This window comes from Gymnoscopelus microlampas, assembly GCF_963454915.1.
Source record: "Gymnoscopelus microlampas genome assembly, chromosome: 4".
Taxonomy (NCBI): domain Eukaryota; kingdom Metazoa; phylum Chordata; class Actinopteri; order Myctophiformes; family Myctophidae; genus Gymnoscopelus; species Gymnoscopelus microlampas.
Window position 1 is genome coordinate 21364264 of NC_139941.1, and position 16140 is coordinate 21380403.

At 42.2% G+C, this 16140-nt stretch overlaps 2 protein-coding genes across 2 annotated transcripts in view; one reads left to right on the top strand and one right to left on the bottom strand.

Moving 5' to 3' along the window:
• The window catches only part of pi4kab (phosphatidylinositol 4-kinase, catalytic, alpha b), a 46790-nt gene that overhangs the window by 26855 nt on the left and 3795 nt on the right, over positions 1 to 16140 (bottom strand). Inside the window, exons 4-21 of the mRNA XM_084056183.1 lie at positions 15224 to 15312; positions 15016 to 15088; positions 14479 to 14741; positions 13622 to 13688; positions 12939 to 13084; positions 12653 to 12718; positions 12445 to 12541; positions 12101 to 12292; positions 11672 to 11772; positions 10701 to 10830; positions 9589 to 9718; positions 8198 to 8293; positions 7868 to 8051; positions 7688 to 7791; positions 7385 to 7553; positions 7103 to 7153; positions 1428 to 1536; positions 504 to 640 (exon numbers count right to left, since the gene is read on the bottom strand). Coding sequence (XP_083912309.1) covers positions 504 to 640; positions 1428 to 1536; positions 7103 to 7153; positions 7385 to 7553; positions 7688 to 7791; positions 7868 to 8051; positions 8198 to 8293; positions 9589 to 9718; positions 10701 to 10830; positions 11672 to 11772; positions 12101 to 12292; positions 12445 to 12541; positions 12653 to 12718; positions 12939 to 13084; positions 13622 to 13688; positions 14479 to 14741; positions 15016 to 15088; positions 15224 to 15312 — 2204 coding nt within the window. The remainder of the gene's footprint in view (positions 1 to 503; positions 641 to 1427; positions 1537 to 7102; positions 7154 to 7384; positions 7554 to 7687; positions 7792 to 7867; positions 8052 to 8197; positions 8294 to 9588; positions 9719 to 10700; positions 10831 to 11671; positions 11773 to 12100; positions 12293 to 12444; positions 12542 to 12652; positions 12719 to 12938; positions 13085 to 13621; positions 13689 to 14478; positions 14742 to 15015; positions 15089 to 15223; positions 15313 to 16140) is intronic.
• On the top strand, positions 1887 to 6744 carry serpind1 (serpin peptidase inhibitor, clade D (heparin cofactor), member 1). Its single transcript, XM_084054815.1, has 7 exons — positions 1887 to 1938; positions 3317 to 3568; positions 3737 to 4380; positions 4598 to 4746; positions 4880 to 5004; positions 5330 to 5474; positions 5670 to 6744. Exons 2-7 carry the CDS (start codon positions 3318 to 3320, stop codon positions 5859 to 5861), a joined length of 1506 nt encoding a protein of 501 aa, XP_083910941.1. The 5' UTR covers positions 1887 to 1938; position 3317; the 3' UTR covers positions 5862 to 6744.

Consider the following 16140-nt stretch of genomic DNA (forward strand, 5'->3'; position numbering starts at 1 on the left):
TCTTGCCAAAACATGGAGGTCCATGACGTCAGACTGGCCTCCAAGTATCGGGTAACAATAGCAACCTGATATCAACAAATATGGACACAGTGAAAGGCCTTTTTAACAACTGCCCCCCAAATATTACAGTGACCCTAATCTCTCAAGAACAGATAACTGACATAGTGTCAAACAGCAGAGGTCACTGTTCCTTGTCAGTTGGCGAGGGGTTCCTAGATTGCAGTGACCCAAATGGGGGTTTCCAGATCGAGCAGCGCTGGAAGCAGTGGGTGCACATAGGACTGTCCAACTTGAACTTCCTGACTGTAATCTTCTCCAAGGAGGACCTGAGAGACCCATCCATCCATGGGGTCGTTCTTTTTTGCAACATTTACTTTTTTAATTATATTTTGTTAGTAAAAAGACAGTTTTTCTTTGTTAATGAATTCCTGCGACACAAGCACATATTAGCTGTCAAAATTAACCCTGTGTGTGTGTGTGTGCGTGTGTGTGTGTGTGTGTACCGGTGTGACTGTGTCATTCTTCAGGGCCGAGTTATACTGCAGCTCTGAGCGTAGAGGCTCTCCACTGGGGAAGGTGAGTAGGGGAGACGTGGTAGCAATCTCACAAACTCCCTCATACCACTCCTCTGGCCACAGTCCTAACAGACAGACGCACAAAAACAAATGCACGCATGTACGCACACACGCAGTGCGTGCATGCACACACACAAACAAACAAACAGGGAGAAAAACTCCTTATCACACAAATGATGAAGCCTAAATCCTAATTTATACCTCATGCTGCTGAAAATAACAGATTTTCAAGGTCAGACATTTCAGAAAATCTTTTCTTTTGGGCAAGCAATATGGCCGTATGACAATGTATAAATTAGGCTTAACATAAAGCATCAATATGTACATTAAAAGGTGTCTCTAACCCACTTTATTTTCGATACAATGTAAATTATCTCAGGTTCACCGTTTATCTAAACCAGGGGTCTTCAACAGGGGGTCTGTGACCCCTAGGGGGTCCTCAGAGTTACTACAGGGGGTCCGTCAAATCTTTGTGTGATAGGGAACATTCTAGCCAAAAATAGCAGATCTACAAGCTCTACGAGCTCGCGCTGCGAGGTCGTTGTGAGCTTTTAGATCGGCTATTTTCTGAGAGTTGGTGTAAAGGGAAAAAGAACAGACCAAGTACAGAGCCAACGGTCAAGTTGACTAAATATTGAGGGTTTAAAAGGTTAACTATCTGAAAATACACATTAGCATGAATCGAACTATCTATGAAATGTATGAAAAAGTTTAATCTGCAACACAGTCTTATACAATATGTAGTGGGGGGTCCCTGCTTCATCTCTTTCTCAGCTAAGGGGTCCTTGGGCCAAAGAAATTGGGGTGAGACATTGGATTGTTACAACCGAGGAATGCAATAAGATGGCTTACCACTTCCCTCTACCGCAAAGCCCATGACCACAGAGTACAACCAGAAGTCACGGAACAGCTTCTGGAGGCGGGGCTTGGCCTCTTTGATTGGCGGAAGGCGTCTGGTCAGCTGTGGATTGGGGAAAAAGGAGAAGCAGCAAGGTGAACAATCAAGCTATCTTCAAATCTCCATCTGCACAATGAGATTCCATAAGAAGAGTGAAACAACAATCAAGAACATTACACAAACTACAATATTTATGGGCTGTATGTGAAAATATACCAAAAATATATTGATCAAAAACTACAGACTTTTGACAATGAACCAAAACAAATATTCTGGAGGGATGAAGTGATTTGGGAAGAGTTCAAGTTTTCAGTTAGTCACAGCACTTTTTGTCCGTTGTTTGATCTGGCCTATTTGTTCAGGAGGAGCTTGCATCAAAGTTCAGTTGTTATGCTCAACTCCTTGCTCATAGACCTGCACACAGAACCAATACAACATTTCCTGCCTACACACAACAACCACAAGGTAAGCCATTTCACATAATATATACAGTATATACAGTCCCATCTAAAAGTACTGGAGTAAGGTCAATTCCTTTGTCTTGCTGTAAGCTGAAAGACAACCAAATTTGAGGTTAAAAGATGTGCATGAAATGACAGATCTGAATTTCAGCTTCTAATTCCTGGTATTTTTTTGTATCTAGTTTATGTTAGCAATTTAGGGTATATCAGCTTTTATATCAGATCACCCAATACATTTTTTGGTGAGCAAAAGTACCAGAACATGTGACTAACATGTGTTTCTTGCTGCCCAGATGTGTCCAATTGATTAAACAATAAATAGTTCTTAATGTCTACTCTTGGTTTTAGCCTGTTTAGACTGTATTTGTGTTAGAAAACATAAACCAACGTGAAGACCAGGGGGCTGCCTTTAGGAGAAAAACAAGCCACTTTGAAGCTTAGAAAAGAGGGGAAATCGATCAGAGCCATTGCACAAGCATAGCTTGTACAACAACCTGGAATGTCCTGAAAAAGAAAGCAGCTGCTGACGTACTAAGCAGCAGACATCGAATAGGTCGACCAAGGACAACAACAGAAGTTGTTCACAGAAACATTGTGAGAGCTGTGAAGAATACCCCCAAAACATCAGTCAGTGACATCACAAAAATCTCCACAGGGCAGGGGTGAACCGTGAAGGTATCTTAATCAAGCGTTCGCAGAAGACTTAGAGAGTAGCAATATCAAGCCTATACTATAAGCCACAAAAGTTCTGGTTTTATGGATCGATGTGACCAAGATTAACCTCTACCAAAGTGATGGAAAGGCCAAAGTTTGTATAAAGAGCATACAGGCTCATCTGAAGCCAAATTAATTCAAGTCTACAAAACATTTTATCTGTCTGACTGTAGCTCATGGAGAAACAAAGACCCAAAACACACTGGCAACACAACAAAGGACTTCAATATGGTGAAAAGTGGAAAGTTTTTCATTGGCCAAGTCAATCACCAGACCTTAACGCAATTGAGCATGCATTTCACCTCGTGAAGAAAGATTTAAGGGGGGAGGATAAACAGGCTGTAGTAAAAGCCAGGAAAGTGCCACAAAAAATAATTTAACAATTTGGTTATATCAATGGGTAGCAGGCTTAATGCAGTTATTGCAAGCAAGGGATATGCTACCAAATGCTAAATGTTAGAGAGAGACAGAACTTGTCGCTCTTCCTGGAGTATCATCGTCAGAAATCTTACTTTTCCAACAGTCTGTCTATGTATCATGCAATTTTGGGTTCAAAACCAAAAATGTACCAAATTTGAGATATATATCATCAAGCTAGTCATTTCCACTGAGGCCCAGTTACTCTGTTTTGCCTGATTCAGCCTCTGTTCTTGCCCATCTCCTTTCAGGATGTGGCTCATCAAAGTCTCCTATATGTTGTGCCTCCTGGTCAGCCCAGCCTTAGCTGGTATAAAAGACCTGGCCACTCACTTTACTGAGCCTGATGCTGACCCGGACCCCAGAGGCCTTGACATGGAGGCCATCCCCTTGGACTTCCATAAAGATAACACTGTGACCAATGACCTTCCCTTTGACGGCTTTGAGGATGAAGACTATATTGATTTTGATATGTTTTTGAATGAGGACATCGATGACGATAAGTAAGTTACAGGATAAAATACATAACTAAGTTAATATCTAATGTACTGCATATTGGATAATTTATGCACCACTAATATGCAGCATCTTAAAACATTATTATAAAACTTCATAGTACTGTTTAAATGTAGCATACAAGTGGTTGATACAATCATGCAACTGTTTTTCAGAGAAGGTGATACAATAGATGAGATTGCCACCCCGGCCCCGGAAATCGACATATTTGCTGAGCCCTCGGACCCCAAGATCCGCCGTGCCAGACTCCTACGGCTGTTCCACGGCCGCTCACGGCTCCAGCGAATCAACATCATCAACGCCCGCTTTGGTTTTAGCCTGTACCGCAGCCTCCGTAACCAGGTCAACCAGACTGACAACATCCTGCTGGCCCCAGCGGGCATCTCTATCGCTATGGCGATGATGTCGTTGGGGGCAGGGCCAAGAACCCATGACCAGCTCTACAAATCTATGGGATTCGCCGATTTTGTCAATGCCAGCCATCACTATGACAACACGACTGTGCACAAGCTTTTCAGAAAGCTGACGCACCGTCTCTTCCGGAGGAACTTTGGCTACACACTGCGCTCAGTGAACGATCTCTACGTGAAGAAAGAGGTCACGCTGAAAGATTCTTTCCGTGCGGACACAAAGACTTACTATTTTGCTGAGCCACAGTCGGTGGACTTCGGAGACCCCGCCTTTCTGACCAAGGCCAACAGTCGTATCCTAAGGCTGACCAAAGGACTGATCAAGGAGCCACTGAAGAGTGTGGACCCAAACATGGTGCTGATGCTGCTCAACTATCTGTACTTCAAAGGTAAGCACAAGTTGGAAAGTGGACCAGTATTGAGTTTTTTGTCGTTGCATTTTTCTTATAGCAGACAAAAAAAAATAAACTATTCAAAACAGGAAACAGTCAGTCATCACTAGTCATTTGTTTGTTTGGTTACTCACAGAACATCTATCAATAGACCAGTCATTTGTTTGTTTGGTTACTCACAGAACATCTAATGTCCCTTACTTTCATGAAACAGGTACATGGGAGCAGAAGTTCCCCAAAGAAATGACTTACTACCGCAACTTCCGTGTAAACGAGAGGACAAACGTACGCGTGCCAATGATGACCAACAAGGGAAACTACATGGCTGCGGCCGACCACGAACTAGAGTGTGACATCCTGCAGGTGGGTGATCTCAACTGTTGGTAGACCATTGTATGTATTCCGAGTATATTGCGAAGAGTCCCGTCTTTCAGATGCAGATTTCTAGCCAACAGATACGATCGGTATACAGTAAAATAAACTGTCTTGATCTCAGCTCCCGTACACAGGAAACATCAGCATGCTCATCGCCCTGCCCAGGAAAATCTCCAACATGAGAAAATTGGAGCAGGAGATCTCCCCCACTGTGGTAAACAAGTGGCTAAACAACATGACAAACAGGTCAGCAGGACACTCTGTACTGAACTTGTATGACCACATATATTACAACATTTTTGACAGAAGGTTCCATGGTGAAGCAGCTCCATGAAGATGGTATGGTATAACTGAGATTTAGAGTCCATGGCATTAACAGATCTAAAATAGACAGACATTCTGACTTAAGGCTTGGCAATATATCAATGTAATACTGGTGATCACATTGTGTTAATATTTTTGTGAAAGCACCAATAGTCATCTCCACAATATCAATATTAAGGTATTTGGTATATCATAAAAAAAAAAAATCATATTAGATTTTGTCCAATTCTGTCTCTTCCTCTGCTAGGACTCGTGAAGTGGTGTTCCCCAAATTTAAATTGGAGCAGAATTATAACCTCATTGACAATCTGAAGGAGATGGGTCTGACAGACCTGTTTGAGCAGAATGGTGACTTCACTGGGATAACCTCGGAAAAGATCGCCATCAATTTGGTATGTATTGAAACTCTAAATCAACCATTCTCTCACTAAACCCTAACCAATTCAAATGTGAAGAGAACGTAAATACAGAAAGTCAGTGGGTCGTTCACAACCATCGATGGACACCTTGTCCATCTCATCATGTGTACTTCAATCAATCAAACATGTCTCCCCATAATGTTCCATCTTGTGTTGTCCCCCATCCAGCTGAAACACCAGGGGACCATCACAGTGAACGAGGAGGGGACGGAGGCTGCGGCTCTGACCCAGGTGGGTTTCATGCCGCTCTCCTCTCAGATCCGCTTCATCGTGGACAGGCCCTTCCTCTTCCTCATCTACGAGCACCGCACAGAGTGCCTTGTTTTCATGGGCCGGGTGGCCAACCCCACGCAAAACTAAAGTGTATCCAGCAGTAGGGCTGTCACGATTATTATTACTTATTATTATTAAATGCCACACAAATAATTGCGGGAAAAATTGAATTGTCTTTATGTCGTTGAACACTGGATCATATGAATAGAAATTACATTTCTGTTTGGATTTTAGGCTTTGAAGTGTCTCAGGGCAGATATGACAAATAACCTAAATATACAAAGAAATGACTGACATATTTAATAACTTTATACTTTCAAAAAAGCATTAATGGTGGAAATCGCCGATCTACAAGCTCACAACGGGTCGCAGATCTGCTATTTCCATATTTTTGAAAATGTTTGAAAATATATGAAAACGTTTCAACATGGAAACGATATGCAAAATGACTGCAGTTATCTCAGTAATCTCAATAAATTAGGCTATTATGTAATAATTGGGACAAGCCTATCCAGGAGTCCAGCTAATACACCCCTAATAGTCCCCGCAAATTCTATGCTTCATGCAGGTCTTCAGCTTTGGTTCTAAAGTGCCACGGTAAAATTGTTTTACATACTCAACTCAACAGGTGCAGTTTGGAAATGTATCATCATCACATGCACTTTTATGTCTAAGGACTTTTCATGAATACTTTGTCTGCTTTACGTAGAAAAAGTCTCTGTAAATGTTTGGCTGAGTGAGTCCAAAAATGCTTCTTATTTGCTATCTGTTAATGTTCCATCTCTAGCTATGAGCCCAGTATACTAAAATCCTGATCTTTCGTGCCTGCAAGGGCACTTATGTTACAATGTGACTCTGTAATCAATGTAATATATATGTAATATAAATGCGAGGAGAGAAAGAGGTTAAGATCCACTAGAACAACCATTTGTTTTGTTACAGATATTCTGAAAGAACAAGATTTGTGTACTTGGCCTTTTGATGATGGAAATACTATTTTCATCATTCAACTGATTTAAATCTGCAATGAATACTCATCTGTAAACATTATGCACAGAACTAATGTTACTATAGAAATGTGTCGTCATACAATGTATCTAATAAAAACTTTACAAAAAAGAAAAAAATCTGCAACCCAATGACACCGATGCTGTGTACACCAGCGGGGAGGGTAAATATTTGTCCATGGAGTTAAATAATAACTAAGAGCCCAGATTCACCATTAACCACTCGGATTCTCCTGTAGATTTTCTAACAGTGTTGTATTTCAACACCAAGCACTTGTACAAAAATAGCGTTTTAGGGGGCGAGGGGTAAGACCTACTTACCACAGCAATGACTGGGATGAGGACACCAAGGTTTCCAGCACTGCTTGATGCCTGAGAGATTACATAAAGAAAGACGAGGAATCAGAAATGACATGCAGTAGTACATGCATGGATGCATGTAATGCTACAGCATTGTTTTTTCATTTCAAAGACTCCCAGCTACAAATGGAACCAAGTTCATTTGTACACTCAGTTACAGAGCTGAAAAGGGTCCATTTGGTTTCTAACTATCAATAATTCCCTATTAACATGGGTCCAAAGAACCAGTGTACTACAGTATACCTTAAGGGCCGGGCCTTTGTCTGAGGCCCTCTCACTGGCCCGCTTTCCTTCCAGGCCCAGCTGGACAAACAATTCCAGCAGGTTCACCATCAGCTCGTCCACCAGTGGCTCCACCTGCAGGTTGGCTGCGATATTGGCCAGTGCATTTATCACAGCCAGGGAGCAGTGCCTTCGAGGGAAAGACAACACCGTTTAGCACATAACAAAGAGGCCTACAGTACATCATTCATTATGTTAGTATTAACGGTATTTCTGCTGATACTAATACTCTACACTGTTCATAGGTCAATATCAGATCCTGACCTGTAACCATGATCTCTGTAGTCTTTAGTGGCTGAATAAACCACCGAGCTGGCTTTCACACTGATCTGCTGGAACAGATTCCACACCTCCTGGTAGATATATTGCTGAAGGGAAGCAAAAGAGAAGTGGTAAGACTGTGTGTGTGCGTGCGTGCGTGCGTGTGAGTGCCACAAAACTCACGTTTCCGGTGATAACCATGCAACCCAGCTGGTCTATGATCAGCACGTCCAGCGGTGAGGTTGGCTGACAGAACTTCTGCTGGAGGATCTGCAAGATGGGTTCCATGACCTTGGGCGTGTCCCTCAGAGCCACAGCGATGTGACCCAGCCCTCTGATGGTGTGGTCAGGAATCAGATGGGCCTCCCTGTGGCAGGGAAAAAGGGCTTTTGTAAGAGTGACTCCCAATCAACGTCAAATTTGGACATTGATTAGAATTCCGAGGGTGACTAATGACTATACAGCAGATGCACTTTTATTTTGGTCAAAAAGAGAGAAAGAGATGTCACTCACTTGTCATTCTCCTGTGAGATGTAGAGACGATTGGACAAACTGGCCAGAAAGGCCTCCACTATCACAGGATCCATGGTCAGACCGGCCTTGAGACATCTGAGAGAGGTGGAGATTGAGATCAGCTAATACTTGATTTGAAAAGAATCGATTGAAAACATGTGCTAGTCTTAGAGTGAAGTAGTGGTACGAAACATGCCTTAGAATTTATTGACCAAACATCAATACTGTTGCAATCCAACTTTACTTTAATGTTATTTCCAGTGTGTATGAAAATCGATTATATGTCACTTTACCCTATTGTTATGATGTCTTTGACCATCCTGATTGTCTGCCCTGTTTTGGTCACGTAAGAAAATGTCTACAGCTGTATTGCATTGCATGTGATCATGTAGATTGTTTTATGGGTTAAGATTGGTGTTTCTCTGTGCTCACTTTAGTCTGAAGAAGAGCTTTGTGCTCGAAACATCACAGATTTTTTTGGTGCAATAAAGAATCTGTCGCATTGGAGCGCTCAGTGTGCGAGCATTTATTTATATATTCTATTGACCTGCTGGTAGGCCATATATGGATATACTGCAGCTGACTCATCGTGACCTCAACAGGATGACATAAGCAATCTAGCCAGCAAGATAAAAAGCCCTGCAGCCTTAAATCAACGCTCCCAATAATCTCCAACAGATCACGTTCTCAAAGACTCAACTCGTTACCACATATCTCTTCAAGACTCTTTCGACCAAGATTCTAACAGCTCTAGAATCTAGGAGCCTACTTCTTTGACTCTTCTTATCTTTGTCTCTTGAGCTCTTCATTCTTCTACAGAGCAGGAAACCAACAGGTTTTTCCTTCAATTCACCAATAACTGTCGTAATAAAAATGTTTTCTTGGACAGTGGATCAGAAAGGATCACCAAGGCTAGATGTTCTTAAAAGTGCTGCTGTAGCGGTGAGACACAAGCTGTACTACTTTAGAGATAACACTGACGAGAACAGATCGACTCAGATGGCAGGTCTTCAACACAGCGTCTTTGCGCTGGATGAAGTTTCCCCCAGTGACACCAAGAAGAGGAGAAAGCCCCCTTGACGTTCCCTTCAGGCGTGATGGCCACACAGCTGTGCTGATAGAAGATATTGTCTACTAGTACATCTGGGGAGGGTGGCCTCACTGCAACCTGCTTAATGCATTGGATGTCGACACCCACAGATGGTTCAAACCACAGGTTTCTGGGGCTGTTCCAAAGGGGAGGGTGGACCACTCTTGGCCAAGTAACTTGGCCCACACTGCTCATAACGTTATTTGAGCGAAATAATTGTCACCACTTCTCCAGTCGACCCCTTACTTTGTTAGGACACTGACACAGCATAGATTTAGAATATTTTTAATTTGCGTCCAACCTGCAGATGTTGTCGATGGAGATGTCTCTGAGTTGCTCATACATGGAGGGCTGATCCTTCCTGTTGGTCAGGATGTTGAAGGTGGGCTGGCAGTGCTCGTTGGTTACATTGATCCTGATTTCTCCGGTACCTTTAACAAAGAGCACAGTATGCGAAAGACAGAAAAACATTACAATTCAAAATGACAGGCATGTTTTATAGAAGAATCACTTTATGAATCTCTGAAGCATCTCATGTTTAACTACATTAACACTGGCGTCACTTTTCGGGCATGTCATTATACAACATTTCAATTAATATATTTATTTCTTATTAAATCTCCCCCCATTTTCCAAAAGTCCAAAATCGCAAAAAATGCATATCAACAAGCTCTCAAGGAGTATGAAGGAGTATATAGGGCTTAAGTGGTTAATATATCAAAATATCAGGGCTAATTTATGACAAAGTGTTGCATTCTGCAGGGCACCGCAGTGTAATCAATAATGTGAATTGCATTTCGATTTGTCGGTGCGTCTGCCATCGCTCGGTCAATGAATGCCATGTTCTGATCAATAGAAGAACGGGCCTCGGATGTGACACGGACACGCTGTCATTGATGGTGATTTGACTGTGCATACGACCAGCCACGAGAGAAATGTCATTGCCATTTCTGTCAGATATGGGATTTGGTCAATTGCACTGTGATAAAAAATGTTAGCGCAATGCTGACGCTGAATGCGCGGATCCACTCTAACGCATTAAAATAATGAGATAAATTGTGTATTATTGTAGGGCTACAATTGTACAATGGTTGTAGGCAATTCATTCACGTCATGAGTCTGACTGACAACATTTGTGGACAGTCCCAAAATTATGAGCAATTGTTCCGTTCCGTTTTCCCCAAAACCCAAGTTTGGAATTAGTCCTAATAAAGTTTGTAGCCTACAGTAGCATCGAAATGGACGACTGCACTTGGTTGGTTAAATTAACACCAGGCAACGAGTCCATTTGGTTCCATTTAAATTAACACTAGGCTACAGGTCCATTTAGTTTGATTTAAATTAACACTATTTTAATGTGTTAGATTAACTGTTGAACACCTAATGTGGGGCGTGGGGGTGGGTATACCTTACCTGTGCTGTATTGGCTGTGGTATTTGTAGAGCTTTATCAGAACAGGGGAGGGGACCACCAGGAAATCTCTGAGCGAGGTACTGGCAGAGTGGGCCACAACTGGAAACCTTTCACACAGACGGCCAAGTCCCTGAGAAATGGAACACGTACTGTAATGACATTTTTTTAAATAGATATAGAAAAACAATACCAATCAATTTTTATCAGGTTGTTGTGACATAAAACATGTCAAATGAACAGGAGAGAGAGAGTGTGAGTGAGTGAGTGAGTGAGTGAGTGAGTGAGTGAGTGAGTGAGTGTATAGAATGTGTAAAACCACATGCAGAATTGTCAAAGATGTCTAGATTATACTAGTTACTACATTAAAGTAGATTCAGTCATGATACCACTAACCAAGGTCATGGTTCATGACTTTATTGACCTATGGATATAGAGGATAAGTCTCTGCAAGAAACAGCGAGTCTTTTCTTTGTTGAAGCATGTTGTGTTGACATGGGATGATCCGAGCTTGTAATAAATATATGGAAAGGGAATACTGTATTCATCTTATTAATTGTTCGGCTTGCGGAAGTTCATCATATAAATTAACAGCATTTAGAGTTTACGGTCACTCTCACAACTGATAATATGCTGTAGGTTAGTTGTGTTAATATTGATTGCTTTGGAAACATACCCAAATCTCAGGGTGATAAAGACCATCATTTGAAGGGCCACAGCAAAAGTGAGGACATTTATTTTTAAATGAGGCAAAATCTTGATGAATTGCATTGTTTAAGTGAGCTACTAATATCCGGCCGCAACACAAAACGTTGTGAGCTTGTAGACCGGCAAAGATATTTAGTGTATTTAGTGGAGGGGGCCTAGATAAACTAAGTATATAGGGGTCAAGTGGTAAATGTGAAGGGCATTGGGTTTACTTGGTAGGAAAGGTGCTATAAAAACAAAATGGACTTGACTGTGTTGTCACATACCTGCAGGCAACAGATGAGAAGGGGCATGTGGGCTATGATGACTTTACTGGAGGTTTTAGACTGCAGCTTCTCTGACAGCTTAGTACACAAATTCTCTGCTCCTATAAAACATAGGTGGGAGGGGTGGACAATGGATACAATAAGTGTTAAACAAATACTAACCAATGTAGCTCCCATCTCATCTCAACATGTGCACATATGCAGGGCGTAGCAACATTTTTTTAAGTAACTGATTTACCACTTAATTACAAGTTCACAGCGTGTCGCGATGTGATGCGTTCCACACGGTCCACTCATGCTGTATTTATTGATTCATGCTGTACTATTATTGAAATTGATAATTTTTCATAATCAATTAAATCAAATTGAATAACTGTTGCACCCCTACTACACTCACAGTTCCATTCGCTCCGTGCTACAATGGCTTACCCTGCTCATCTTTGACTGCCCACACCATGAGGTCCACGCACGCAGCGTTGGCTTGACAACGTAGCTTGAGGGGGCTGGGTTCCCCCGGCAACCCACCCGTGTCATGCAGGACGCGCTGGAGCTCCGACTGGCTGCTGCTGAACTGCTCCAGGACAAAGTCGTGCACTTCACGCGCAAACGCCGTCTGCAAGGCTGCGCAACAGGAAGAGAGGCTGAGGTTTCAAACACAATGGTAGTACAATGTCCACTTGACGGGTTAGAAAATACAGTAGAATATTTGGCCAGTCCGGTGATTCAACGTTATGAAGGTTTTTGGGTGAAACAGAACATAGATCATTACTCACCTTTCAAGTAGTACAGTGTATCTCTCAGCATTTTGAACATACAGACATAGATAGGATCACTGAAGGTTTTGTAGTAGAAGTTGATTCCAGCGTTGGACTGAAAAACAATCAAAGGAGACCTGTCAGAAATATTAAGTAACTAATACTTAGAGCAAATTCACCTCATATATACTGTGGTAATATCAAATTGTAAACTAAAATCTCCCACCTCTGTGACTTCCAACATGGTGGCATCCAGTGTTTTTAGAAACGTGTCAGTGACCAAACTCTTCACCTGCACAGCGACAAGACAACACACACAACCATTGATAGTGTTCCTTATAAATCACCTGCACAGCGACAATACACACAACCATTGATGGTGTTTAGGGCTGCAACTAACTAACTATCTCTAACTTTTTTGATTAATCGAGAACCAGTTTTTTAATAAAAAAAGAAAATGTATAAAGGAGCCAGTGAGTGTTCCTGCTGTGATGTGTAGCGGGCTATTGTACCATGCTGAGGAGCTGTCTGAGTTGGTCGATCGGCATTTCCAGCTCACCCTCCCCTACTCCCATGCAGAGAGGAGACATGGAGAAACAGGAGCTGACGGTGGAGAAGTAGTAGTCAGGATCTACCATGCTGGAAGGGAAGTAGGCACCTGGAAACAAAGGGGGAATGGTCTGGGTCTGATCTGCATGAATGATAGTTAAACATAACGGATAACTGAATCTGTTCTTTAAAACAACTACTAACCTTTTGAATTTCATGGAACTCCAGTTTGACATGCATTAGGCCACAGACCACCATCTGATACAAAATAAATGTAATCTCTAGGACCCCCAATCTGCACATTTGACTTTGAGAGTATACAAATGGAGTTTTAAGGGTCTGTCAGAGCTAGAGACTCACAAAAGGTCCATTTGGTTCCACTATCAATCATTTAGATGGGGACCCCCTGGAACTGCCTCAAGGACCCCTGAGGGTCACCTAATCATTGAGAAACAGTGCTGAAAAGATGTGGACTCTGGGATTACATGGGAAATCACTTATCACTGACAAAGTGATCAGCTGCCGCACGCACACGCACGCACGCAAGCAAGCAACATGCATGAACCTGCAGCTGTTTACTTCTAGAGAATAGCCCAGGAAGAAGAGGTAAAATCAAGCTCAGAGTAGATTGTGTTTATGGTTTTACCTTCAAAGTTGTGTGAACCGGGAGCTGTAGGGGAGCAGGGGGAGTGGCCTCCAGGATCAGAGCTGACCTGTGATGAACAGATCAACTCAACCATCATAAACTACAAAATCATCAAAGGTGTGATTGTCTCTTTTTTCCTTGGAGTGGCCATTGGCGAGTGGGTAGAGAGGCCATCGGGGAATCATGAAGGTTGCCGGTTCAACCCTCGGCTTGCCTAGTTTACTTGTCAAAGTGTCCCCGAGCAAGACACTTAACCCATAACAGCTTTCTACCCATGCGCTCATCTGAACCATCTGAGCAGCCGTCTGCTGGATGAATGCGAAAAAGTAATTTCCCCTCCCCGGGGACCAGTAAAAACTCCCTATTCGTTTTTAGCACAAATAACTAATCCAGCAAAAAAATATCATATTCACCTATAGCACATAACCACTTAAACCCCATTATACTTTAGCTGACCGCGGTATACCCAGCGGTATATACATGATCCCCACCTTTTTTACCTCTACACCAAATCTATTCAAGATAGATTTGCTAATCAAAATGCCTTGCAATGTGGTGCGTTGTGAGCTTGTAGATCTGAAATGTGTTTAGCCTATTATGACATGCCCACAAAAAGGACACTATAGGGTTAATTTGGTATCATATCATATTCGCCTTTAATACTTCAAAATCTACAACAGACAAACTGACACTTTTACAAAACCTGCTCCATTAAACACACACACACACACACACACACACACACACACACACACACACACACACACACACACACACACACACACACACACACACACACACACACACACACACACACACACACACACACACACACACACACACACACACACACACACCTGTGATGAGGTATCCGGGCTGGTTGCAGTGCGTCTTCGTAGACTGTCACTCTGGCACACAGTCAGCAGTGACGATGGCATGATAGAGCGGAAGTCATTGAAGGACCTCCGCCGTAGGACCTCTGTCTCCTCTGTAACACAGCGGGTCGGAGGAGAATCTCTGGGGAACAGCTTGGACAGCAGAGCCTCGTCTGTGTTGCTATAGCGACCGAATGCCCTCGTCACCCCCAGCAGGCAGGGAACGACGTACCTGCACAGATACACTGGAGGAAGGAGAGTGGTTCTTATGCTGTTTGTCTGAGAGGACAGGGGTTAACAACTTAACCCTGGCGTCTCTATTTTGGGCATGTCATTATAGGCGAGATTTTCCAAAACTTTCCCCAAAACATTCACACATTTTCAAACGTAGCAAAAAATTATAATAGCTGGTCTACTGTACAGTACATGGTCTACATGTTCGGTTTGGTACCTAGGTTAAAATCTAGGTAGTTACATAAGAGAGAGTGAGTGAGCGAGTGAGTGTGTGTGCGGCTGTACCTTTATCCTGGTTCTCCAGTGTCTGGCACATCTCCAGGATCCCCTGCATAACTTCCGTGACGGTATCTAAAATCTGCAAAGGAAATTGTCCCCCCCCCCAAAAAAGAGAAGACATTTACATAACACAGCAATCAACTGCAAGAGACACAAAATGATCTACTCTTTCTAGCACATTTCTCTCACAATGATGAGAACACACATATCTGACCTGTTGTCTGGAGTTTGGGTCCCTCTGAGCCACATCTGACAACAGGGTCACTAAACAGAAGCTGAAGTTTTCGGCAACAGGGAGAGATTCTGAAAAAGCAGATAAGAACTAACAGCATGACCACAGGAATCTCTCGAATCTCACAAACAAACGTATACAAATTGCAAACGCGGGAGACCTTATCAAATGCTTATCAAATGTTCAAGAGAAGGAAACAAAGTTTGAAATTCTTTCTAAGTGCACTGGCACTGAGAACAAGTACTGGACAGTATGTCCACATAAGACAATATGTGGCCAGTGCAAAAATGTAACTAGGGCTCGGCGATATGGACAAAATCAAATATCACCAATCACTATATTGTTTTACCAAATACCTTGATATTGATATTATGACAATATTTATTTTTCTCTCTCCCAAAAATAGCAAAATGATCTACAAACTCACAATGCGAAGTAGTTGGTTTTGTATAAAGGTGTAAACTTTATTTAACCTCCTATAATGTACATTCCTCCTAAAATCCTAACATTTTGGTATTTTTATAAATGTTTTTCTAATATTTGGCATTGTTTACACAGCTATCCGTGTTTATTGCATATACTGCCTGTCAGAAATAGCTTAAGTAAATATGATAATGTCTTAGTCATGAAAAAGGTAGTGCACGCACATCCGTGAACCAGGTGCAAGACAAGCAAAAGTATCATAAAAACAAAAGAATAGAGTCTGCACACTGGTGATACTGAAAAAGCTCTGCTGTTTTTATTGCGTTGTCAAACGCAATAAAAACACAGCGGAGCATTTTCAGCATCACCAGTGTGCAGACTCTATTATTTTTTATAATGTCTTAGTCATGCCTTAGAAGTGTTTTTTGGAACATAATTTATAGAGGTAGTTCTCGGCTCACACATTGGAATAAAAA

Excerpts from the sequence above, each read along its gene's own strand:
- serpind1 (XM_084054815.1), top strand. The coding sequence starts at position 3,318 with ATGTGGCTCATCAAAGTCTCCTATATGTTGTGCCTCCTGGTCAGCCCA. Across the intron at positions 3,569-3,736 it reads GAGGACATCGATGACGATAA|AGAAGGTGATACAATAGATG; the intron begins GTAAGTTACAGG and ends ACTGTTTTTCAG. Across the intron at positions 5,005-5,329 it reads CTAAACAACATGACAAACAG|GACTCGTGAAGTGGTGTTCC; the intron begins GTCAGCAGGACA and ends TTCCTCTGCTAG.